The following is a 24562-nucleotide window of genomic DNA, read 5'->3' as shown; positions in this document are numbered from 1 at the left end:
TGAAACATAAATCAGAGAGATACTGTGATGAAGTGTACTGTATTTCTTTATGTATGTGTAGAACTTGACAAAAAAACATTGGGTGTCAGGAAATCTGGGTCCTAGGCTCTTCGCTGCCACCAAGATGCTGTGACCTCTAATTAACCCTCCACACGTTGGCTTTGTGAGTTTTGCAGGGTTGAGCATTAGGTAAGTAAGTGACTAGTATTCTGCCTGGCACCAGAACCGCCCCCCAAATGATAGGTGTTACGTAGTAGCTCACTGAATATGTATCCCATTAGGGTAATGAAAATGGATACGTTTGGCCGCCAGAAGGGGCAACCGTATCCTCTGCACCTCCCATGGAAAAGGGCGTGGAAAGAGTCGCGTGAGCTAAGACTACATCTCCCGCTGCCCTTTGCGGCTATGCTGGTTCGCCTTACCCAGAATCGCTCCCTCCGCAACCTTGCGTCTTTCCGCGGAGGCCCCGGATGTAGAATCCCTCTCAGTCAGTGGGCGTGGCTTTACAATGGCTCGGAGACCTGGGGCTCCCTTACTGGTTGTGGTCCTTCCGACCGGATTGGACGCGAAGGAGGGGGCGTTGGCCAAGGCGCGCGGTGCTCTAGCGACAGCCAATCAGAAACCTGGTCGGCCTTTGGCGGGAGGCGGTAAAGCTGAGGCTTTGCAGATTTGGCGCGAGCGCGGCTGGGCTTTACTGACGCTGGTGTGTAGTTTATTCGGTAGCTTGGCCTGAAGACTCCCTGAAGCCGTGTGCGAGAGACGTGAGGAAGAGCCGGTACTGAGGTGACTCAGCCTTGTGAGGTGGAGAGCAGAGGATTGCTCGGGGAGGCCCTGGGTCTGGGAGGCTGCGGAGTTGGGAGAAGGGCTATGGCAAGGGCCGCTGCCTCCCTTGAGGCCCGAGGTGAAGTGAGGGGAGAAGAGCTCAGATCGCCGGAGGTCTGAGGTCGGGGTAAGGGAAAGGAGTAGGCTGGCAGTCGTGCGTGGAATAAAGGGGCTGAATGTTGTAGGAGGGAGATGTTCCGGGGTGGGGTTGAGAGGGTGTGGGGTGGGGACCGAGTGCCGGGCGGAGGGAAGACTAAACGTGGCAGGATGCTGGGCTAAGCTAGTGATAAAGACACACCCCGTGCCTGGAGTGAGGGAATTAGAAGTACCGTAGAAATCTGTTGAGATAAACTTATTGCATCACTCAAGTGTTAAGAACTTGAGCTCTGGAGCCAGAATGCCTGGTTTGCTATGACTTTGGGCCTCTGTACCTCTGAGTTTTCTCATCTGTAAAATAAGGATAATAAGAGTGCTGACCTCTAGGGTAGTTGTAAAACTTAAATGAATGAGTGCCTAAGGGGCGCCGGGGCTGGCTCAGTCGGTAGAGCGTGCCACTCATGATCTGGGGTGGGGGTGGGGGGTCGTGAGTTCGAGCCCCACGTAGGGTGTAGAGATTCCTTAAAAAAAAAAAAAGAATAAAATAAAAGTAAAATGCTTATAACAATAGTCTTTCACATAGTAGGTAGACAATAAGTGTTTATTATTGCTCAGATTTGGCTGTGAAGCAGAACTGAATGCTAAAATATTGTTATAATTTACTTATGAAATGTTGATCATTGGTATAAATTCCATGTTAGCTATTTTTCCTTCATTCTTAGCTATTGACTGGCTGTCCTGTTCTTTTTTTTGTACCCAGCCGTGTTGCCGTCATGCCTCAAACCCGATCCCAGTCACAGGCTACAATCAGTTTTCCAAAAAAGAAGCTGTCTCGGACATTGGACAAAGCTAAAAACTCTGGTGATACCAAACTAGAACTGACCTATGTCCAGGCCACCCACCGTTCTAATGTAAAAATTCTGCCTCTCAGCCCCAGAAAACGTCTGGGTAAGCTATCCATTGAATATAAGTACAACTTTTGGGCTGGTAGCTGTTGACCTCTCTTTTCTCAATAATAAGATGCCTAGTCCTTTGAAGCAGCTTCCTAAGTTCGGTTAAGACCACTTTGTTCACTTTGGTTATTTTCAGAATGATTGCTGTGTTCATTTACTGAACTTCAGAGTTAAGCCTCTTGTTGAGATCATTTTCTGAACTGCTTCACAGTTCTGGTGTTCAATTCCTTAATTTTGAACTTAGTTCTGTCAGTATTGTAAGTGACTTTGCAGTTAGCTACCTAGTATTTTGAAGCTTTCACCTCAGTGGTGAAATTAAGAGAAGCAGGTGATATTCTTGTTTTAGAACACTGGTTTTTTGTTCTAGATCTTTTTTTTTTTTTTTTAAAGATTTTATTTATTTATTTGAGAGAGAGACTGAGAGAGAGAGAGCATGAGAGGGGGGAGGGTCGGGAGGGCCAGAGGGAGAAGCAGACTCCCTGCCGAGCAGGGAGCCCGATGCGGGACTCGATCCAGGGACTCCAGGATCATGACCTGAGCCGAAGACAGTCGCTTAACCAACTGAGCCACCCAGGCGCCCTAGATCATTTGTTTTTAAAGATTTTATTTATTTATTGTTAGAGAGAACAAGCACAAGCAGGGGTGAGGGGCAGAGGGAGAAGCAGACTCCCTGCTGAGCAGGGAGCCCAATGGGGACTCAGTCCCAGGACCCTGGGATCATGACCTGAGCTGAAGGCAGGCACTTAACTAACTGAGCCACCCAGGCGCCCAGATCATTTGTTTTTAATGAAGGGTGATGTGGCAGTATCTGAAGACATTTTTGGTTGTCACAACTGAGGGAGTGCTACTGGCATAGTGGATAAAGGCCAGGGATCCTGCTGAACATTTTACAATGCACAGGACAGCCTCCAACAAGAATTATTTGGTCCAAGATTACAATGGTGCCAAGATTGAGAAACAGGGTTTTAGAACAATCTTAGCATTTTCATCTCACTTAAACCCCTTTGCTCTCTACCAAATAGTTGTAAGATTCAGTGGTGCCATCTGGTGACCAATATTTGCTTCTTGAAGAGAGGCATTCTATTTTGGTGGTTTTGACTATAGAGATTTGCCTCTTGGGGGACCTGGGTGGCTCAGTCGCTTAAGAGTCTGTCTTCGGCTCTGGTCATTATCTTGGGGTCCTGGGATCAAGCCCCACGTGGGGCTTCCTGCTCAGCTGGGAGCCTGCTTCTCCCTCTTCCTCTGTCTCTCCCCCCTGCTTATGTTCTCTCTCTCAAATAAATAAATAAAATCTTAAAAAAAAAAAAAGAAAGAAAGAAATTTGCCTCTTTCTGGGAAAAGCAGAGATCTTTGCAAGTCCTTTCACTGTCCACTACTACGAATGACCATGTTTTGATTTTAATATATTTCAGGTGATGACAATCTGTGTAACACTCCCCGTTTACCACCCTGTTCTCCACCAAAGCAAGGCAAGAAAGAGAATGGCCCCCCTTGCTCACGTTCACCTAAGGGGCGCAGATTGGTATTTGACAATCAGCTGACAATTAAGTCTCCTAGCAAAAGAGAACAAGCCAGAGCTCACCAAAACAAAATCCATTCCTCAGTTCGAAAAGGTCAAGAGATAACAACAGATTCTGAGCAGAGATGTCCAGTGGAGAAAGAATCTGCATGTGTGAGACTGTTCAAGCAAGAAGGTTCGTTGAAAACAAGGCTGTTGACTCCAAATGAAACCCAGTGGATCTTCTCAGTCATCTCTGTTGTATCTAATTGTCCTTTCACATCTGACACAGGCACTTGCTACCAGCAAGCAAAGCTGGTCCTGAATACAGCTGTCCCGGATCGGCTGCCTGCCAGGGAAAAGGAGATGAATGTCATCAGGAATTTCCTGAGGGAGCACATCTGTGGGAAAAAAGCTGGAAGTCTTTACCTTTCTGGTGCTCCTGGAACTGGAAAAACTGCCTGCTTAAGCCGAATTCTGCAAGACCTCAAGGTACCCTAAGAGTCTGAAATATGATGCTCTTGCTAAAATGACACTTGGTTATTAAGGGTTAAGAAAGGTAGACGCGCTTAGGGGATTGAAGTCTCCCCTCAAATAAGATGTTTTTAGTTTCATTGTCTAAACCTCCCCAAATGAAAGTAGAGTTTATTCTCTTATATGCTGTTAACTCCCCAAAGACACTTCAGGTTCCATCAAATCCTTATCTGAGGGCAAAATATCTCTCATATTTGCATTTTTCTAGAAGGAACTGAAAGGCTTTAAAACTATCATGCTGAATTGCATGTCCTTGAGGAGTGCCCAGGCTGTATTCCCAGCTATTGCTCAGGAGATTTGTCAGGAAGAAGTATGCAGGCGAGCTGGGAAGGACATGATGAAGAAACTGGAAAACCATATGACTGCAGAGAAGGGCCCCATGATGTAAGTACAGCTCTGCTGCATGTTGTTCCATGAAAATCTGCAAGGTCTGCTGCCCACAAACTCACATTCTAGTCTCTTGAATTTATCAGTTTGTACAAGAAAAGAACATTTCCTATATTTGCTGTACAAGAGATAGTTACATATGCTTAAAGGGAAAGAAGAGAGGAAAAATACACCTTCTAATTTTAAATTGGAAAAAATGTTCTTAAACTAATTACTTGAAAAACCTGTATGTTACTTTTGTGTGATGGTAGGGGTATCAGTGTGACAGTGACTGGAGAGAGGACAGATTATGACCTTGAAACTGGTGTCAGCTGTAGGAATGTGAGCTGCAGTCAGCCCTGATCTAACAGATGGGAAAGTTAAGAAGGTGAACATGGATACTAATTGTTTCTCTTTCTACGTAGTGTGTTGGTGCTGGACGAGGTGGATCAGTTGGACAGCAAAGGGCAGGATGTATTGTACACACTGTTCGAATGGCCATGGCTAAGCAATTCTCGATTAGTGCTGATTGGTTAGTGCTCAGTTGCTAATGTTACAGGATGGGTCTAAGGAATTCTTTTTTTAATCATCTGTTCATCTTACTTATCACCTATTTTATCTTAAGCCAGCTTTCTGCTTTTTTATTTTTATTTTATTTATTTTTAAGATTTTATTTATTTATTTGACTGAGAGAGACACAGCAAGAGAGGGAACACAAGCAGGGGGAGCGGGAGAGGGAGAAGCAGGCTTCCCGCGGAGCAGGGAGCCCGATGCGGGGCTCGATCCCAGGATCCTGGGATCATGAGCTGAGCCGAAGGCAGACGCTTAAGGACTGAGCCACCCAGGCGCCCCTCTGCTTTTTTATCAAAATGAACAAATTACTATAAAGTAATAGTAGTTTTAATCTAAAATCAATTTTGTTAAGTCTGAATAGAAATGACATAATACTTCATTTCAGAGACAGTTGATTTTTGGAGTATCTGATCCTGCTTATCAGTGAACAATTCTAAACCTAACTTGAAAAGAGCATTCTAGGGGCGCCTGGGTGGCTCAGTCGTTAAGCATCTGCCTTCAGCTCAGGTCGTGATCCCAGAGTCCTGGGATCAAGCCCCGCATCGGGCTCCCTGCTCAGCAGGAAGCCTGCTTCTCCCTCTCCCACTCCCCCTGCTTGTGTTCCCTCTCTCGCTGTGTCTCTCTCTGTCAAATAAATAAATAAAATCTTAAAAAAAAAAAATTAAACAAAAAAAAGAGCATTCTAAAATGGCTATGTATATCTTACCTAATAAATGTGGGGGTGGGGGTGGGGTGGCGAGTAGGAAGCAACAGTTAGAATGCTGGATTATAACTGGAAATTGTATTAAGCTTTCAGAGGGTTTAGTTTTCTTCTGAGATGATTTGACTGTGATGATTGGTAGTATTTATCTCCTCCTCAGGTATTGCCAATACCCTGGATCTCACGGACAGAATTCTGCCGAGGCTTCAAGCTAGAGAAAAATGTAAGCCTCGGCTGTTGAACTTCCCACCTTATACCAAAAATCAGATAGCCACTATCTTGCAGGATCGGCTTGATCTGGTAAGTGCCACCCATTGTACCACATTATGTGTCCCTTGGATCACCTCTGGTGGGGAAACCTAACAGTCCTTCTAAAATATTTTTGCGTAGAGAGGTGCCTGGGTGGCTCAGTCAATTGAGCATCTGACTCTTGCTCTCAGCTCAGGTCTCAATTTTAGGGTTGTGAGTTCATGCACCACTTTGGGCTCCACACTGGGCATAGAGCCTACTTTAAAAAAAATTTTTTTTTTTTTTTGCTTAGATTGCTTTCCTCAGCAGGGAGTTCTTATGGGCCATCGTGAGAACATTTTTATATGAATTTCCACCCAAGGCTCCATTTATTGGATGCCTCAGTGTTGGAATAAAAACAAGAGAGGAGGGGCACCTGGGTGGCTCAGTCACTTAAGCACCCCACTCGATTTCAGCTCAGGTCTTGATCTCAGAGTTGTGAGTTCAAGCCCCACAGTGGGCTCCACGATGGGCAGAGAGCCTACTTTTAAAAGGGGAGGGGTGGCATCTGGGTGGCTCAGTCGGTTAAGCCTCTGACTCTTGATTTTGGCTCAGGTCACCATCTCAGGTTCTTTTTTCTTTTTTTTTTTTTAAGTTTATTTTTAGTAATCTCTACACCCAATGTGGGGCTTAAGCTCACAACCCCAAGATCAAGAGTCGCACAGTCTTCCGACTGCACAGGCCAGGCACCCCTCAATACTATTATAATGGCCTGTAACAATAGGGCCTGCGAAAAAACTTTCTTTTGAAAATGACCAAAGAAATTTTAGTTTAGTTTAGTTTTGCTGATTTCTGGTTTCCTTTTTTTCCACTACTCATGAGCCTCTACCACATGCCTACAAAATGTCTAATTGTGTGAAATTTCCATTTATTTATGAACAGAAAAGGCATCTCTTAGACCCTAAGGGGAGGCCAGTCAAATTTAAACTTAATGTGAAAATATTTATGTCTGGGACCTAAATTACAGAGAGGGAGAATCTTATAGTTCATGCTGTCATCTCCTTTGTCTTGTCCAAAGGTATCTAGAGCTCAGGTTCTGGACAATGCTGCAATTCAGTTCTGTGCCCGAAAAGTCTCTGCTCTTTCAGGAGATGTTCGAAAAGCGCTAGATGTTTGCAGGTGAGTTATGGCACTGTTGGCTGCTTTTATTAAAAAAAGAAATGCTGTTAATTGTCTCGTGTAACTCAAGTGAATATGGCTTAAGAGGCTGTATTCTGCCACTTTTTACACTCGGAAAGGGGGACTTGTTTCTCAGTGGGGAGCTCTGCATTTCCACCGTGTTAATGTCTGAAACATTATCAGTCCATTACCTACAGAGGGAGAAACAAATGAGATGTTGCTGGCACTCCCTGTGGTGATTATAGATTGGTTAATTACATTTGTATTAAAAAAGACTCCAGTTTACTTTTCCATTAGCTGGTCTCAAGCAGGTTTATTTATGGACCTGAACCATCTTTGCCTTTAGACTTTTTTTCCTTCCTTTGCTTTTGTGAGCACCCCTTCCTCCGGTTGGTGGTCTCCCACACTTGTACTCCAGACCTCTCTCTCCCTTCCCATCCTCTGCCCCTCCTGCTGGGGAAAGCCTCTGTGCTGACGGATGAAATTTCTTCCTTCCCAGTAGGGACACTGGGTCCATTAAAATGATACTTGCTGTGCTGGCCCACTGGTCCAACCTCCCCCTACTGCCATGCAAAAGATCCAGGTCTGGCTTATGGCTTCCTGTGGGCAAAGTGCTTTGGAGACAGCAGTGGGAGAGTAAGCTCTTCCTATTGCTAGATGGCATGATCCTGGATTTGAAAGTTTCCCCTAGTCAGCAAACTACTTGAGTAAAGACTGCAGCTATGAGCAATAGTCATGTAGGCTGGTGTGGTTTAGCCTACACATAGCATATGTATATAGAACTGAGGACTCCCCTTTTAGGTCCAATGTGTATGGGTGGTACTGGGTCTCTGTAGGCAGTCACCCGCCCACATAGCCTCTCTGCTATCCATGACATTTTTTCCTCCTTCAAAATGTTATTATTGGCTTAATGTATGATGACCTACTTGGCATCTATAAGAGGAAACCATATCGTGTTGAAAGTTTCTCAGATTCCCTGGTCCATGAATTATTTCAAGCTAACTTAATCCCCTTTAGCTGAGACATAACCCAGTTTTGTTTGGGGGGTTTAAAATTATAAAACATGTGTCTGTTTTTGAGCTTGGTGGTTTGGTGTGGTGTTTGGTTTGGCTCAGCCTAAATTAATTTTAGAAATTTTTTTTTATAGGAGAGCTATTGAAATTGTAGAGTCGGATGTCAAAAGCCAGACTGTCCTCAAACCGCTGTCTGAATGTAAGTAGTTTATCTCTTTCCCGTCTTCCTTTATAATTGGAAGCTTAACTTTTCTGGGGAAAGAGGTAGAAAGATGAAATGAACATAGTTAAATCCATACTTACCCTTTCCTGTATGTCTGTGTTTTTTGTCCATTTCATCTACTTTACTTCAATCTGGCCTGTCTGTGCTATAGTCCATGCATTGCTGGAAACAAGTTCCCCAGGGTGTTACATAAAAGGCTGGATCATAGTAAGTTTTCTTTCTAAGCTCTAGAAATGAAAATTGTGGATGGTAAGGCTTGATCAGCTTCTCTCTGCGTTCTTCTGTTGAGTTAACTTTAGGTCTTGATATAGGTGAGAGGAAAGTTAAGTAAGAGTCAGACAGTGAAAGAATCCAGTTCAACTTGGGGTATCTCAAGCCTTTAGACAAGTCTAGGAGGGTGGAGGTACAAAGATGATATTGCTATAGTAGGCTGTTAGAAAAAGGACAAAATTATTTTCCTTTCCGTTAGCCTTGTTCTCTTAGTCATGGCAGATGTAAAATGGCCATGAACTACATATCTTGTCAGTATTTAATATCCAGTGTTAATCTTTAGAAACAGAACAGTCTGATTTGATTGTTTCTTTCCTCTTTCACTCCTGCACTGGTTGAGATTATCAAAATTGTTTCTAGCACTACAGTTCCACAGAAAACAGTTTCTTTCTTTCTTTCTTTCTTTCTTTCTTTCTTTCTTTCTTTCTTTCTTTCTTTTCTTTCTCTGTCTTTCTGTCTGTCTTTCTCTTTCTCCCCCTCCCTCCCTCCCTTCCTATCTTTCTTTCTTTCTCTCTCTCTCTCTCTCATCAATTTGTTGAAAGAAAATTAATAAAAATATTTCAGAAGAAGGGGCACCTGGGTGGCTCAGTCATTAAGCGTCTGCCTTCGGCTCAGGTCATGATCCCAGGGTCCTGGGATCGAATCTTGCATCGGGTTCCCTGCTCAGCGGGGAGCCTGCTTCTCCCTCTCCCCCTGCTTGTGTTCCTTCTCTCGCTGTGTCTCTCTCTGTCGAATAAATTAAAAAAATCTAAAAAAAAAATCATGTAAAAATATTTCAGAAGTAGCCAAACTGCTTAGGCCGACAGTAGGTAATATATACCAATGCATAGATTAGATACTGGTTTCTCTTTAACTTTTCAGATTATTCCTTTTTCTCCTACCAACGACATTTAGGCTTGTCATTGTCCCTGTGAGCACCACTGGCACACATAGCTAAAGGAGTTTGTAAGTTTCTGGCATAAGTTATTAGACTAACCTAATTCCTGTCTTTTGACCTCTGGTATGTGTGATTAGTTTTTGATGGTTCTGGAAAGCTATATGGAGGCTGACTTCAATTAAATATAAGAAGGCACTTTTTTTTTTTTAAGAGAAGGGGAGAGAGGGAGTCCTCAAGTGGGGAGGGGCAGAGGAAGAGAGAGAGAGAGAGAGAAGCTTAAGCAGGCTCCACACTGCGGGGCTTGATCTCACGACCCTGAGCCAAAATCAAGAGTCAACGCTTAACTGACTGAGCCCCCCAGGCACCCCAGGATGGCACTTTCTAATAAATAGCACTAACTGGGCTTCTGTAACACATAGGTGGGTTCATTAGCTTTGAAGATGTTCAAACAAAAGCTGGATAGATGATCACTAGTTGGGATTGTTTTGGGTAGGGAGCAAGAAGAGAACTCCAGATTCCTTCCAACTTTAAGATTCTGCTACTTGATCAGTGATGTCTAGTTTTCCCGCTACCGTTAGTTCTTTGCAGCATCCCGGTTATGGTCATAAAATAGAAGCAGATTGCTTTGGGGCAACTGCACATGGTCTAAGGAAGTAATTTAGGCAAAGGTTGTTACAGAGCAAATCCCTCCTCTGTCTTGCAATTCATGCATCTCCAAACAATGAGGCCACAGGGCGCCTGGGTGGCTCAGTTGGTTAAGCGACTGCCTTCGGCTCAGGTCATGATCCTGGAGTCCCGGGATCGAGTCCCGCATCGGGCTCCCTGCTCGGCAGGGAGTCTGCTTCTCCCTCTGACCCTCCTCCCTCTCATGCTCTCTGTCTCTCATTCTCTCTCAAATAAATAAATAAATAAATAAATAAATAAATAAATAAATCTTTTAATAAAAAACAAAAAAAAAACAATGAGGCCACAGTCCTAGGCATCTTGTTGGCAGTTCCCCAACCTCCGGCCTCTGAGATGGTGCTATCTGCTAAAATATCCAATGACATTTTCTCAAGTGTTGCTCTATTGTGGATCGTCTTAGGCAAGTGAACCTACTCAAGGGTCATTTGGGGAAGCTATCTAGAGGACTTAAGTAGGATTCACTTTACTGTCCACATTTAGCCACTCATTTGAAAGTATTAGGTAATTCTTACAACTTTTTTTCCTTTCTTAATTAGCAGGCACAATCATCTTTGCTTCACGGTTCTATACTTTTTCATCTTCAGGATACTGAGAATTTCCAAGGCAGAATACAGTAGTCCTCTGTCTAGTCCTTATTCTTTCATGAGGTGGATTTTGTCTGTCTGACATTAAATTGCATTCTACATGACCTAATAGCCTACCATTCTGCTCAGAAAAAGGATAACCCTATTTTCCAAGTCATCATCTTTCTGAAGGTAGCACCGTCTCTCATCCTTTGGCTTCTAGTTACAGAGTTGGAACCTGCTTTGCCACCACATGACTGCTCTTGAATTTCCTTCAGCTAAAACTTAGTATCCTCTGTCTCAATATACACAATATTTTAAAAATCTAATGAAGCCTGATTTATTTACTTTTTAGGCAAATCACCCTCTGAGTCACTGGTTCCCAAGCGGGTTGGTCTTATTCACATATCCCAAGTCATCTCAGAAGTTGATGGTAACAGAATGACTTTGAGCAAAGAAGGAGCACAAGATTCCTTCCCTCTTCAGCAGAAGATCTTGGTCTGCTCTTTGCTGCTCTTGACCCGGCAGCTAAAAATCAAAGAGGTCACTCTGGGGAAGGTGAGTTGAGAATCTCAGCAGATGGAACTGGGGTGGAGATGAGACTGCTTTGCAGAGCAGATATTGTCCAAAGGGCCTGTTATTATGCTCCAGCTGATAGGAATTAAAAGTGGGTTTTTATTTTTATTTATTTATTTAAAGATTTTATTTACTTATTTGACAGAGAGAGAGAGAGACAGCAAGAGAGGGAGCACAAACAGGGGGAGCGGGAGAGGGAGAAGCAGGCTTCCCGCTGAGCAGGGAGCCCGAGGACGCGGGGCTCGATCCCAGGACCCTGGGATCACGACCTGAGCCAAAGGCAGACGCTTAACGACTGAGCCACCTAGGCGCCCCTAAAAGTGGGTTTTTAACAGTAAGAATAAATACTGGTCCCATATAAAAGGCAAATGATTTTATTTCCCTTAGGTTGTGGTTGAGAATTTCCCATTCATCTCCTCCCCTTCTTTTCTATCTCTCCCTAAGAAATATATAAAGCTCCTCTTCTGCCTTACAGTAGAGGTTTTGGCAATATCTACAGAATGCCCGTTCGAGGATTTTATTGAAAAGAGGGAAAACTGTGGTATTCAGATAACTTTTACAAATGCAAATTCACATTTTTAAAAAAGACTCTAAGGTGACAAGAGATAGAACTTTTAAACAACTTTCGTGTCCTCCCTTGTTCCTCCCAGTTATACGAAGCCTATAGTAACGTCTGTCGCAAACAGCAGGTGGCAGCTGTGGACCAGTCAGAGTGTTTGTCACTTTCAGGGCTCTTGGAGGCCAGGGGCATTTTAGGATTAAAGAAAAACAAGGAAACCCGCTTCACAAAGGTACAACTAACTGCTTCTTTGTGACAATGCTCTTAATTGTCCTGTTCTGGAGAGCTTATCTTTTCTTGCTATTTAAATATGACCACAGTTAGGTAAACAATTTGGTTTTTGTTAGGTAGAGTTTAAGATCTCTGAGGATGGGACTGTGGTATGAATGAGGTATTTTCTTTTTTTAAATTTTTTTTTTTTTTAAGACTTTATTTATTTGCGAGAGAGACAATGAGAGACAGAGAGCATGAGAGGGAGGAGGGTCAGAGGGAGAAGCAGACTCCCTGCTGAGCAGGGAGTCTGATGTGGGACTCGATCCCGGGACTCCAGGATCATGACCTGAGCCGAAGGCAGTCGCTTAACCAACTGAGCCACCCAGGCGCCCTGAATGAGGTATTTTCTGCAGGCCATTGAAAAAGCAGTGTTTAACTTGCTTGCCTCTCGGGACAAAAGTTCAACATGGTAGAAGTTTATGTAATAAAAACTTGGCTTTTTTGAGTTCTCCACCATGAAAAGTCCTTTTCTCTTCTTTCCAGGTGTCTTTGAAGATTGAAGAGAAGGAATTAGAGCATGCTCTAAAAGACAAAGCTTTAATTGGAAATATCTTAGCTACTGGATTGCCTTAAATTATTTTCTTTTATACTAATATGCTACCCGAAAGTATCCAGCTGGCGTTGAGAGCTCTGGAGTCTTCATTTTAGTACTTTATCCATTCAGGTCTGAAAACAAATATGACCTTTTTTTTTTTTTAATCTCACGTAATCTACACCCAACATGGGGCTCGAACAAAAGTTGCATGCTCTTTTGACTGAGCCAGCCAGGTGCTCCTAAATATGACCTTTTTTAATGTGAAACTGATAAATTTTAATCTATAGACTGATGAATATTAACACAATAATAATTTTGGGTCTTATTTTTATGCATTAAAAATCACCAAGTAGACTCTTTTTAATTATATTCACTACCTCCACCTCTTGTGTCTCGAACCAGTATGCTTGTATTACAGTATACAGGATTTATATGGTGGAATGTGCCTATATTTACCTCTTAGTTTCTCTCAAACATTGGTGTATTTTAAAGAACTTTGGGGCTAGAGTAAGAAGAATGAAAAAGGATGTTCCAGGAAAATAAGCAAGTCTACGTGGAGATCTGAAGACACTTTGATCAAAGAATTTCTTTCTTTTTGGAGTATATTGTGTTCACTTCGCACATACTTCCACACTGTGACATTTTAGAGACTCATTAAGTTTCTTGGGCACTCCCAAGGTTGTGGGGGTGGTGAAAGGAATGTAACTGTACGGATTGTGAATATATTTATTTCCTAGTTGCATTCTTTGTCTTTTTAAGCATGCACATTTCAAGAGAGCTCCAACTTTCAGCGAACAATGTGAATATTTCTCCCCAGACTGTCCCACAGTCTTAGGTGCCCTCAGATGAAGCCGCTTGTTTCCAGATGCCCTCATTTGGGGTTGGATTTTCATCTAAAACCTCAGATTTTTCCAGTCTTATTAGATAAATTAATCCATATGGCTACTCAAGTCTCCCCTTTTCTGGGTTTGGCTTCCAGTGGCATTCAGTGGTAATTTGCGGCGGGGACACCAGAGGGCACCATTCTAACACTGAGTGCCTTGAAAATTCAGGCAGCGGGGCTGGGGTAGTTTTGAGGGAAGGGGGAGAAATCGTAAGTTTGATCCTTTGGGGAGATGGCTATGTTGTATAACTCCAGCAGATGCTTGGAATGCAAACCATGTGCGATAGGAATGGTCTGAGAGCCAGTGACCAAGTCTGTGCTGCTCCCTGAGCTCTTTGGCCTCTCTGACATGACTTGAGTTTAGGAACTTGATATTGTACAAATGATCTGTTGGCCACTGTTTCATTCATGCTGCCCACTGTATCCTTGCAATGTGATCTGGGCCGCAACAGATGGTATGGGCTAGAAGGACACACAGAGAGAGCCCTCTGAAATGAACACCACCCGCCAGTGGGTGTGGCAGAGCAGTCCATAGACGAGTCTGAGTCTGAATCTGAATGTCATTCTCGCCCTCTCACCTTGACTAGAGCACTCACTCCCTGTGAGGGTCATTTGTGAGTGGAAAACACAGTTCCATACCTAGGAGCCCGAGAGTGTCTGGGGCTACAAGGGTTAACAAGCATAATTGCAAAGACTGTCCGAAGGCTGATGGAAAGCAGAGACTGAATGGGATTGAGAACAGATGCGGGGCTTGATTTAAATTACATTTTATTGGATGCTGCAGCCTTAAGAGACGTGACTGCTTTACAGTTTGTTTCCACACTGTGGGCAGCTGCTGTCTCTTCTGTGTCCACAGTAAGATCCTGCCCAGAAAGGAGTGGCCTCCCCACCTCGTTGTGTTTGAGGCTTGGCGCCTTCCTCTTAACTGTAGGGCTTGAGTCAGGAACATGGCTTAACTCGCAGTGGGGCTGCTATGTATCCTCCGTGGCTCGGAGCCAAGATCGCATTTGCAGATTCAAAAGGGCCAAATTTCTTTCCCCTCTACCTCTTTTCTCCCCCTTTCCCCTGCTATTTGGAAATAGGGTTTTCTCTGTACTGGGTTGTTAGTTTCCTTTCCTTCAGTTCTCCCCCCACTGTCAATTTCTAGGTCATTGCTGCTCTTAAGACTTCAGCAATTGGAGCAGGGTTGGTTCTGTCAATGATGCGTGAAGCAGACTTAGAGTCCCTGCTTGGCTTCCGCTGCCCTTGTGGGAGCAAAAGCTGATGTATGTTTGTCAGTGAAGTCTTAAGGGTAATTCAGATAGCCCCGGAGCAGACAGAAGAGGAAGAAAAGTCCTTTTCTTGCTGGCTTTTCTCACTGAAGCTCAGAGCTATGGGAAGGTAGTGGGATTTTTAGAAGGATGGGCTGGGCTTGTGGTTACTAGTTTCTGCCAGGATCGTAGCCTGTTTCACATGGAGTAGAGGCGAAGATGCTGACCCACATTCTTCCTCTTGAAGGTGGTGGGGTGTGTGTCTATATCCTGATTTATTTTTCTTCAAAGAAGCAGATGAAGCTTCCACAGAATGTTAGTGGGTACTGCCATGGAAAGAACATAGACGCAATAAAATTTTGGTGTGAGTTTCAACCCCAGAGCTGCCACTGACATTTCTGGCTCAGTGAAGACTTGCCTGTGGCTAGATAACTAACTGGGAAGAGTGTGTGAGGTCCAGGCTTCCCAGAGATCAAAAATGTTGGCAGAGCTCTATTTGCTACCCACCCTCCCACCCGTTCCATTGCTCCCTGCCTTTATTAAGTGCCTTTTAAGATCTACCAATGAGGGTCGCCTGGGTGGCTCAGTCGTTAAGTGTCTGCCTTCCGCTCGGTCATGATCCCAGGGTCCTGGGATCGAGCCCTGCATCGGGCTCCCTGCTCCGTGGGAAGCCTGCTTCTCCCTCTTCCACTCCCCCTGCTTGTGTTCCCTCTCTCACTGTCTCTGCCAAATAAATAAATAATCTTAAAAAAAAATCTACCAATGAGGGGTGCCTGTGTGGCTTAGTCGTTAAGCGTTAAGCGTTTCCTTCGGCTCAGGTCATGATCCCAGGGTCCTGGGATGGAGCCCCGCGTCGGGCTCCCTGCTCTGCGGGAAGCCTGCTTCTCCCTCTCCCACTCCCCCTGCTTGTGTTCCCTCTCGCTGTCTCTCTCTGTCAAATAAATAAATAAAATCTTAAAAAAAAAAATCTACCAATGAGACCTGGAAGGGAGGGAGGATGGAGATACATCTTGGGGATTTTCAAAAATATCTATTGAGAGGTGTTGCCTTGACTACCGACGGAGACCAAAAGAAAGAGCCAAGTTTGAGATGTTACTTACATTTGTGTCTGTCCCCAGCACTTAGGACAGTGTCCGGGACCTGGTAGGTATTCAGTAAACGATTGTTGAATGACTGGACAAATGAACCGAGGAAGGCGCTGCTTTTCCCTCCATCTCCGGGCCGGTTCTCTTCAGGAGGTACACGTTGCTGGTGTTTCTGCACGGAGGTGGAGTGGGCCCCTGTAAAGGAAGGGCGCTCCATTGTACAAGATGTGTCTTGACATTGTGGAGCGTTTATTGGCCTCACAGATGCGTACCCATCACTCCTGATGTAGTGGCATTTTGCTTGAGGCAACTTCCATGTTGCTCCCAGGAAGCCTTGGGTTTGGGGATAGTCCTAGTCCTACCCGTGGGCTGGGAAGATGGGGGCCTGTCTGGAGGTTCCTAGTGTCCCTAGAGATTGGCCAGAAGCTGTGCCTCTCATTGGAAAGGGATTGGGGAGGAACACACCTTTGGTGTCCCACTTTTTAACTCCTGAGGAAAGTTGTGATCTGGGGTTCCTCCTGAAAATGTAAGGTACCCTCTAATACATTCTCTTGTAAAGCTGCAAACAGCACAGTTCTCCCTCTTCTCAGAAGTGCATTCTGTAGGGGGAGAAGGTGTGCCCTCTGGCCTCCCTTGATTTTCAACCCCAGCCCCAAGGCACTGGCAGTAGAAGCTAATTGGGTGCAAGGGGCCTGGGTAGAGGCTGTCTGAAGACTGGCGAAAGGAGAGAGCCAGCTCCTTTTTAAAAAAGCTCTAATTGAGTTCTGAATCAGCCTCCCTCTCTTTGATCCCTCCTCTGTTTCCCACACTGCCTGAAAGAGCTAGATCAGCACTTTATAACAAGGGTGCGCCTGCTCCCGGCACCGCCCCCCTCTCCCGACGCTCCGCTGCCGCCATCCACTGCTTGTCTCCTTCAGTTAAGATAATGAAGATGCTGAGAGATAAAATGTGTATTTAATAAGGGTGGGGGTAGGGAGGCGGAAAGGGGCAGCCAGGGCCTTCCCTAGTTTGGGGCCTAGCCAAGACTCAAGCTGAAAGCAAAGCTGGAGTAAGACTTGGCCCCAGGGTGTGGGGGTTTCTGGGCCTCAATCCAGCTGACTTCACTGCCTGCTGTTTGCCCTAAATTCCCCCACCTCCACCCTCTCATCCCCACACTCCTTCCTTTCCTCTCTCCTTGCTCCTGATGGGGAAAGGAAATCTTGCTTCTACTTTATTTTCAGCTGGTGACTTGGCCTTTGGTGCGGTGCCCCCCACCCCCACCCCCGAGTCAGCTGCAAGGTCGGGCTAGGGCAGCCCCCTCTAGCCTAGGCCTGTAGAAGCCATGGGTTCACTGTGGGGGGTGAAAAAAAGCTAGAGTTAATGAAGACCAGCTGCTAGTCTGGGTTCTGCCTGCAGTTAGCTGGAGGCCAGCCTTTGGTGGTGGTTGGAGGTACTGGGGTGTGTGACCTCCATCCCTGGGCACCAGGATATCCTGTGGCAGCTGAGGCTTGTGCTCCTCTCTGAGTTCGGTTTTATCCTTAGTTTGTAAGAGAGTAGTCTGTTTCCCTGTTGCCCTACTCCTCCCCTCTCCAAATAACACTCGGCCTTATTGGGCTTTATAACTGTTGTGGCGGCCCAGCTGAGATCTGAGGATCTCCAAGTTCTTTTGTAAACACTCATTAACTGCCTGGGAAGAACCAAGAGCCCTGGTTAACAGCTGGGAGGGAACTGAGGCACGTTAGGGAGAAAGGCTTGACCTGAGCTCACCCCATGGACTCCACCCTGGGGCCTCCATCCTTCCTATCTGGCTCCTTACCTCAGTTCTTCCTGAAAGACCGAGAAAGAGGTAGATGCAACACGGCTGCCCTCTCCCCTTCTAGGCCATGCTTTCTTCCTGCCCTCGAATCAGTCCCTGACTTCCCCTGGCCCTTCACCCTATGACACTTTCCCTGCTCTGCTGCTGGAGATCTGTGCAACTCTCCTTGCAAAATATTCTCACTCCAGCCCTCTGCAGCCCTCCCATCCATCTTTCCCTGGCTCACCAGACCCAAACCCCAGTGCCTCCTTTTGAGCTGCTGAGAAGATCGTCTATCCTAAACTGGGTCTGTAACCTTGAAGTTGATCTAATTGTGCTAAGAGGCCCCTCTGCCCCCTATATTTATCCCAAATGATACCTGGGAAAAGATTCTCTTTCTTTACCGTATTCATTCTGGTAAAGTTTCAGGATCCTATTCAGGGCTGGGTAGCAGCACTAGGGCCCTAGTGGACCCCTAGGTTCTACATCTCGTTCTTCCATTGACAATTGCCCTTTCTGGTGATGGGTGTAACTCAAAGTCCCCCAGCTCCACCTGCTCACACTCTCACCTGTTTGTGCATGTCTGCCCACTTCCGACACACTCCCAGGTCCACACACCCCCGCCAGGGTACGAAACTATACAAGTCTCCAACTGTCATCCATGTCTCACCGCCCTGTTGCCATGTAATTTGCTGGGGGTGGGGGTGGGGGAATCGCCCCCCTCTTCCCCTGGGTGGCCTCCTAGGTATTTAGGAATAGTGAGGAGGGATCTGCAGACTGTGCTATGTCTATGAGGGGGAGGATAGGAGTGAGCACCTGTCCAAAATGAATGCCTCTATCCCCAAATTCTCAATGCCTAGGTGGTTTAGCAGAAGTGATAAGGAAGGAAATCTTAACCCCCATCTTCAGCACCAAAGCCCAAATCATCCGCCGGGGACAGGCAGGAAGAAATGTCTTTTTCCTCCTGTTGAATATTATCCTATCCTCGGCTAAAGTCATCCCTGTGCTGTGTATTTGAGACTGAGGACTGTTCCGGTCCCCAGCCCATGACTCAGACCGCCGGCTTTCTCCCAGTGAGTTCCTTCTGCCCCATCAGTCAGCTCTGTACCCGCTGACCCAGTCAGGGAGGGTGGAAGAGGGCGGGGAGAGCCTAGTCTTTGGAGAGTGGGCTTTAGGACCCAACGGGAACCCGTGCCTCTTGCAGCAGCCTAACCCAGAAGCTGGGGGGAATCCTGAATCGAGCTGAGAGGGCTTCCCCGGTTCTCCTGGGAACCCCATCGCCCCCCTGCCAGCAAGCACCTGAGCAGGTAGGACCGCGCGCACCCCTTCCCAATTCCCCCTCGGCCGCCTTCCGTCGGGCTTCCCCGCTGCTGATCTGGTCGTTTCCCTCTCGTCAGTTCAGGCTTTCCCCATCCCTCCTCCCCCACCGCTCCCTGTGGTCCTGGGAGGTGGGGGCCTGGGAACAGTGGGGTGTCTGAGAGCTCGGAGCCCCCGCGCCCCACAGCGCCCTTCCTGCACTCCCCCTCAGGCACTGCCGGATCTCAGGCTAAGAATGGAAAGTGGGGGGAAGGTCTGCCCAGGCCCCACGCCCTTGCACCCTCCTTTGCAGTATTGCTTAATGCCCCTTCCCCCACCTCACCTCGGCGGGTGGAATTGGCAGTGCCGGCCGATAGCTGAGCGAGCGGGAGAGGGACCCGAGCCTCCCTGGGGGATTTCTCTCGGGCTTCCTCCCGGCCTCCCAGCCCCAAGAGCTTGGGACTTCGGCAGCCCCCCAGCTCCCTACTCACCTTGTAGGGGATCTAATACCCCTTTCCAGGCTCCTCTCACACTTGGGTGGCTAAAGGCTTTGCTGGAGGGCAGTGGAGGTTGTGAGTGGTTTTTGGCGACCTGTTCCTCTAGGGAAAGTTCTTTCAGCTTAGAGCCCCCATCCCTGCCAAGACCTCAGCACCTATTGCAAAGTCCCCCACCGCCCCCGTGTTTGTGTGTGTGTGTGTGTGTGTGTGTGGTGTGGACCATGTGGTTTTAAGATCTATAAGCCTTGGATAAAGGTGGCTGTGTGCATTGAAGGCGACAGGTCCCAGAGTGTGCCCAGGCCAGAACAGGCTCAGCCCAGATGGCTGGGGAAGGGGGTGTGGACCAGATCCGGGAGGCCACCCAGCCATGCCAGCTCCCTGGGTTCCTTGGCTTTCAGAGCCTCAGGCTCCTGGTGGTGTCCCTGAAGCTTCTGCCCTCCTGCAGGCTCTCTGGGAAAAGGCTGAACGGTACCTACTGTTTACAGTGGCTGATTTTTCCCTCCAGTTGGGGGCTGACAAAGCCTGCTCTCTGAAGATCTAGGGCATCTCATTCTGGTTTAGTGGGTTTGCAGGAGGGGTGTAGGACTTGTCTGAGTAACTGTGTGAATGTGTGTATCGCCTCTGAGCGTAGCTGACTGGGGAAGAGAGTGATAGGAAAGACTGGTCATGCTTTTGGGGAACCCCTCTAGCTCTCTGTTTGGTGGAGTGGGCGGCATGTCCCCATCTGGTAACTCTGTCGGGGTATGGGGTGTGCTTTGCATCTCTCCATGACTCCCCAGGTCCCCTAAGGGTTGGTTTTGGAGGAAAGGGTGGATAATGGAGCGACTTCAGACCTAATTCTGCTCTTGACCCAGGAAGCAGAGATTCTGAGCGTGAGTGGGTATGTGCATTTATACTGAAGGCTCAGTCTTTCTTTCTTTCTTTCTTTTTCTTTCTTTCTTTCTTTCTTTCTTTCTTTCTTTCTTTCTTTCTTTCTTTCTTTCTTTCTTTTTCTTTCTTTCTTTCTTCGTTGTTGTTGTTGTTATTTTGGTGAGACAGGAAAATAATTTATTTCAGTGAGGCCCACACCAGGAAGACAGCTGACTTAGTTTCTTCATTTGTAAAAATGGCTATCAGTAGCAAGCCCCACTGGCCTGATAGCGACACCTCCATAAAGACCCCATAAGACAATGTATCAGACAGACCAGTGCAAATGGTAGTTATAGCAAGGGGGGGGAAGAGTGGGGCTTCTAGGACGGGATTCTCTTCCTAAATCTAGGTCAGTCTCTCTGCCTTGGCTTTCCTTCCCCCATCCTTGCCCATCTGTGGGATGGCAGAACCAGGCAGGCCATTGCCCCCAGGGCTGCGGAATTACCCTAATGCAGGTGGTAGCTGTCGCCAGAGAGCCTGTGGTCAGAGAGGACAGATCTCTCCACCAGGATTTTCTTCGTCTGGGGCTCCACACCTTCTCCCCCTGAGCCCTGTCTCTACCTTCCTTCTGCCATTCCTGCTCAGCGTCCTTGTCCCCATCTCCCCTGCCCAGTGGCCTCCTTGTCCGGCTCACTGGACAGGGGCCCTAATCGGATTGGACAGCTGAGATCTGTGTGACGGCTGAGAGCAGGCGGGAGGGAAGCCAGTGTGAGGACCGGTATGAGGGCTGCCCCTGGCACTGTCCAGGCCTCCCAGGCACCACCTTGGGCCCACGGACTCCAGGCTTGGCTTGGCCCCGGGGAAGGGGTGCCAGAGGACGCAAGGAATGAAGATTAGGGGAGGGGGAAACCCCAGGACCTCTTTGATCTTTGGTGGCCTTAATGTCGCTATCTCTGACTGTGACCTGGAGGAGAGGACAGCGGGTGAGAACCAGGCTTGCCCTGCCCCCTCCCCCGTCCCCATGGCCCCACTTTCTTCTCTCTTCTTGTTGGGAAATGTGTTCACTTTCCCCATCCAGCCCCTTTGGCCAGTTTCCCCTTACAGGTCACATCTGGGAGCTGCTGGGGGCACCGTGTGTCTGCCTCACTGTGGGCTATTTCCTCCCCTCCAAGGTATTTCTCTCACTCACTCTCTGGGCTGGGCGCCAGGACTCCTGGGTTTCCCGCCTGCCTCCTGGTGCAGGGCTGCCCTGCAGGCCTCCAGAGAGTCCCTAAGCTGGTTTCCTTCCTCCTGTGTGGGGAGGGCCTTCTCCCTGGGCTGGGAGGCGTCAAGAATCCCAGGTGGGATAGGGGTGGGGTGCCACAGCCCCTGTGCGCAGCACCCCGGCTCCTCCCTTCTCGCCTCTAACTCAGCTTGGGGGCAGCACATGTCCTGCCTGGTAGGCATGGCCTGTTCTCGCCTCCAGGCTTCCATCTCTACATATGGACAGCCAAGATCTTCTGCTCTTCTTTTTAGCTTTTTTTCCCCATGGTATCTGGGGGTGGCCATTGAAACCCCTATGTCTGTACCCACACGTTTTGGGGAACAGGGGATTAGCATCATTGAGGCTAGGGCACTATTTTGTCTTCTCTCCAGCTGGGCCAGGATGAAGGAAACCAGCACAAACTTCCCCATGCCAATTCCCTCTGCCCTTAAAAGACCAGTCAGTGGAGCCAGGCCCTGCCCTCTCAGTGCCCACAATGTGGTTGGCACTGATTTGTCAGAAATTGGGAAGGTTTCCCTCTAGACTGCTTGCCTCCTCTCTCCTCCTCTCGGAGGGCAGGGACAGCTCTAGGATTGTAGGCACTTATGGGCAGGCCTCCCCCTAGGGAAGGGGTGTGGGATGCCCCTGGGATGGCCAAGTTGGCAGGAGCCCCAGGCTGGAGTGCTGGACTTGGTTTGGAGCTGGGAGTTTATGGGGGAGAGCAGGACACGGGCCTCCCTGCCCCCCTCATTTCCTGCTCTTTGGGCAGCTGTGGGCGAGAAAGGCTACAGGGACTATTTTTAGTTGGTCTGTCCCCTGGCAGGAGGGACGTGCAGAAAAGCACGGGGCAGCAGAGGGACTGGCCAAGGTGAGGGTGAGCAGGCAGGCAGAGGAGTGAGGAAGAGCCAGAGGGGCAGCAGACCGGGCAGAGAGGCGCGTCAGGCTGGGGCAGGGCCTTGCAGAGATGGTCCTGACCCAGGTAGATGGGCCAGGCTGGGCGGAGGAATCCTGGGGACCCCTCAGGGCTCTCTGTCCTACTAGACTTAGAACCAGAAGGGGCTTTAGAGACTGCCTAGACAATCCCTCCCCGTTACAGAGGGGCAAACAGGCCTAGACAGAGGGATGTCTCTTGCCCTAGGACACTCAACCAGTCCTTGGGCTGCACTGGGGCCCCAACCCAGACCCCTTGCACCGATTTTCTCCTGTCGGGGTCCCTCACGGCACCTGGTTGTGCCTCCCTCCCCTACTGGTCTATTTCCCTCTCTGCCTGTTTATGCAGGGTCTCTGGTAAACCCCAGCTTGGTTTGTTTATAAATCTCCACCGTGTGGAGAGAGCCTGTGTCTGGGCTGGAAGGAGGTCAAGTGTTGGGGTTTGTTTCAGTGGCCTGTGGCCACTGGTGTGAATCAAGGTGCTGGGCATCTTCCAACAGGCTCACAGGCTGATGAGCCTGGGCTTGGAGACACCTTAGGGAAGGGGCATCTGGTCTTCTTCCATCTTAGAGACCCAGAGAGGGCCTGGATTTGTCCACAGTCCTAGGAAGAGTTGAGGACAGACCAAGGACTAGGATGTAGTTTTGCAGGCTCTCCAGAGCCCCCATCCTGCCTCGCCTACGTCCTTCTGGTTGTTTGCCAGTGCCCCCAACGAAGGAGGGGAGCAGGCCGAAGAGTGGGTAGATTACCACAGGCTTCCAGTCAGAAGTCAGAAGTGAAGTCTCCTCTGAGGCCTGGGGGCAGGGGCGGCTGGTTGAACTTCAGGAGAAAGTTCAGTGGAGAATTATGGTCCCTCAGAATTCAGTGTCCTGCCTCGGCCTCATCCCCAGGGCGGCCATGTTGCACACTGACTATGCTGGGAGTGGCGCCCCCTGGAGTTGTTCAGGGCCCTGCCTATGGAGCCGGAGGTGGCGCTTCTGTCCTCCACCTTCTTTCTTCCAATCAGCTGCAGATGCAGCTGGAAGGAGGTGTTCCAGGTAGGCTTGGGCCCAACATGCCCCCCCCACCTCCTGCCACTCAGTGTCTCCCAGTCCTCTGTTGTGCACCCCCTCCCCACCAAGCCCAGCGCGGTGGGCCACAAATTGCGGCACAGGAGCCCCTCCCCCTCCTCCACTCAGTCTCTCTGTCTCTGGGGGGCTGATTTATCATGCCCCCTCTCCATCAGGCCTGCTGCAGTGTGTGAGAAATCAATAGCGCAAATGGATTGAGGTTGTTCAGCCTGTCGACTCCCCTTGGGCCCCCCCCCCACTCTCCTGGGACTTGGCGAGTTACTCAGTCCCTTTCCAGCTCCACGTACACGGAGATCTACACACCTAGCGGTTGTGGGTTGTGGCTGGGGCACCGAGCGCAGGAATGACTCTTTCTGTCCATCTCTGTCTCTCTCCCTCTCGTTCTCCCTTTCTCTCCTAGACTGGGCGGGCCTTAGCATGACAAATACTCTTGAACATTTATTTTCTAGCTTGGGTGGAGTGGGGGTGGAGGGGCTTAAAGGGCAGTAGGCTGCCAGCCAGAGGTGGGGGGAAGCAGGTGGGTGAGGGAGATTGTGCCCAGGGAGGACTAGCTGGGGAGGGATTGGGTGACAGCCCACCCCATCAGCCTCTGGTAACCCAATCCCCGCACCCCCCCCCATTCCCCTCCTGTTCAACAGCTTCAGCAGCTGCTGGCTGAAGCAGGGCTGGCAGAAGTGTGAGTGCATGTGTGTGCGCTGGGGGTGGAGAAGGGCTGTGGGGGCAGGAGGTGCTGCCAGGACATGTTAAAGGAGCCGCACAGCCCGGGTACAACTTGGGTGGCAGGAGGAGGTGGGGCTGGTGGGAGAGTGGGTGGTGAGTGATGGGCAGGGGGCAGGCCGCAGGGGGGCAGGGCAGCCTAGGGGTCTCACAAAACTTGTCTGCACTGGAACAGGGCCTGGTGAGCTGGGGGTGGGCCGTGATGGGGGGGGGAGGGCAGGGGCGGGCACAGCCACGGCTTGCCCTGGGATGCCTGTTCTTCGCCAGGGGGCGCCTGTAGCCATGGAGGACGCAGCCTGCCCCTGTCCCCAATCCCTGGGCTGTGCCTGCTGGGCATTACAGTCTTGGTGACTAAGTCACTTCTGTCCTGGGGCTGGCAAGGTGCCAGGCTCAGCTCTTCTCGGTAGGTGAGTCACTGCCCTGGCATCTCCCCCGGATGCAGCTGA

General features: G+C 48.6%; 2 protein-coding genes and 1 long non-coding RNA gene across 4 annotated transcripts in view; 2 read left to right on the top strand and 1 right to left on the bottom strand.

Moving 5' to 3' along the window:
* Positions 1-1500: 1500 nt before the first annotated feature.
* On the bottom strand, positions 1501-19651 carry LOC115936570 (uncharacterized). 2 transcript variants are annotated; one of them, XR_004071986.2, is made up of 3 exons: positions 19302-19639; positions 15756-15935; positions 1501-3718 (listed from the first exon to the last, which is right to left on the bottom strand). It is a non-coding gene; the product is annotated as an uncharacterized LOC115936570 (long non-coding RNA). The 2 variants fall into 2 exon arrangements; XR_014140489.1 differs by lacking the exon at positions 1501-3718 and adding an exon at positions 14911-14981 and having other exon boundaries at positions 19302-19651.
* Positions 1692-15622, top strand: CDC6 (cell division cycle 6). Its single transcript, XM_031016882.2, has 11 exons — positions 1692-1866; positions 3284-3565; positions 3662-3861; positions 4112-4287; positions 4695-4801; positions 5703-5842; positions 6849-6949; positions 8097-8161; positions 10935-11137; positions 11806-11946; positions 12471-15622. The coding sequence occupies exons 1-11, from the start codon at positions 1692-1694 to the stop codon at positions 12558-12560; spliced, it is 1680 nt and encodes a 559-aa protein (XP_030872742.2). The 3' UTR covers positions 12561-15622.
* Positions 18612-24562, top strand: part of RARA (retinoic acid receptor alpha) — a 44057-nt gene continuing 38106 nt past the window's right edge. Inside the window, exon 1 of the mRNA XM_081805024.1 lies at positions 18612-18821. The gene's annotated coding sequence lies outside the window, so the exon portion shown is untranslated. The remainder of the gene's footprint in view (positions 18822-24562) is intronic.

The sequence above is a fragment of the Leptonychotes weddellii genome, chromosome 15, assembly GCF_054177405.1.
Source record: "Leptonychotes weddellii isolate Sample4059 chromosome 15, ASM5417740v2, whole genome shotgun sequence".
Taxonomy (NCBI): domain Eukaryota; kingdom Metazoa; phylum Chordata; class Mammalia; order Carnivora; family Phocidae; genus Leptonychotes; species Leptonychotes weddellii.
This window is presented reverse-complemented; position numbering and strand designations above follow the sequence as displayed.

What these genes read in the sequence shown, in the direction of transcription:
- CDC6 (XM_031016882.2), top strand. Translation starts at nt 1,692, where the DNA reads ATGCCTCAAACCCGATCCCAGTCACAGGCTACAATCAGTTTTCCAAAA. An exon ending in GCAGAGAAGGGCCCCATGAT is followed by an intron (nt 4,288 to 4,694) that starts GTAAGTACAGCT and finishes CTTTCTACGTAG; the next exon opens with TGTGTTGGTGCTGGACGAGG. An exon ending in AGGAAACCCGCTTCACAAAG is followed by an intron (nt 11,947 to 12,470) that starts GTACAACTAACT and finishes TCTTCTTTCCAG; the next exon opens with GTGTCTTTGAAGATTGAAGA.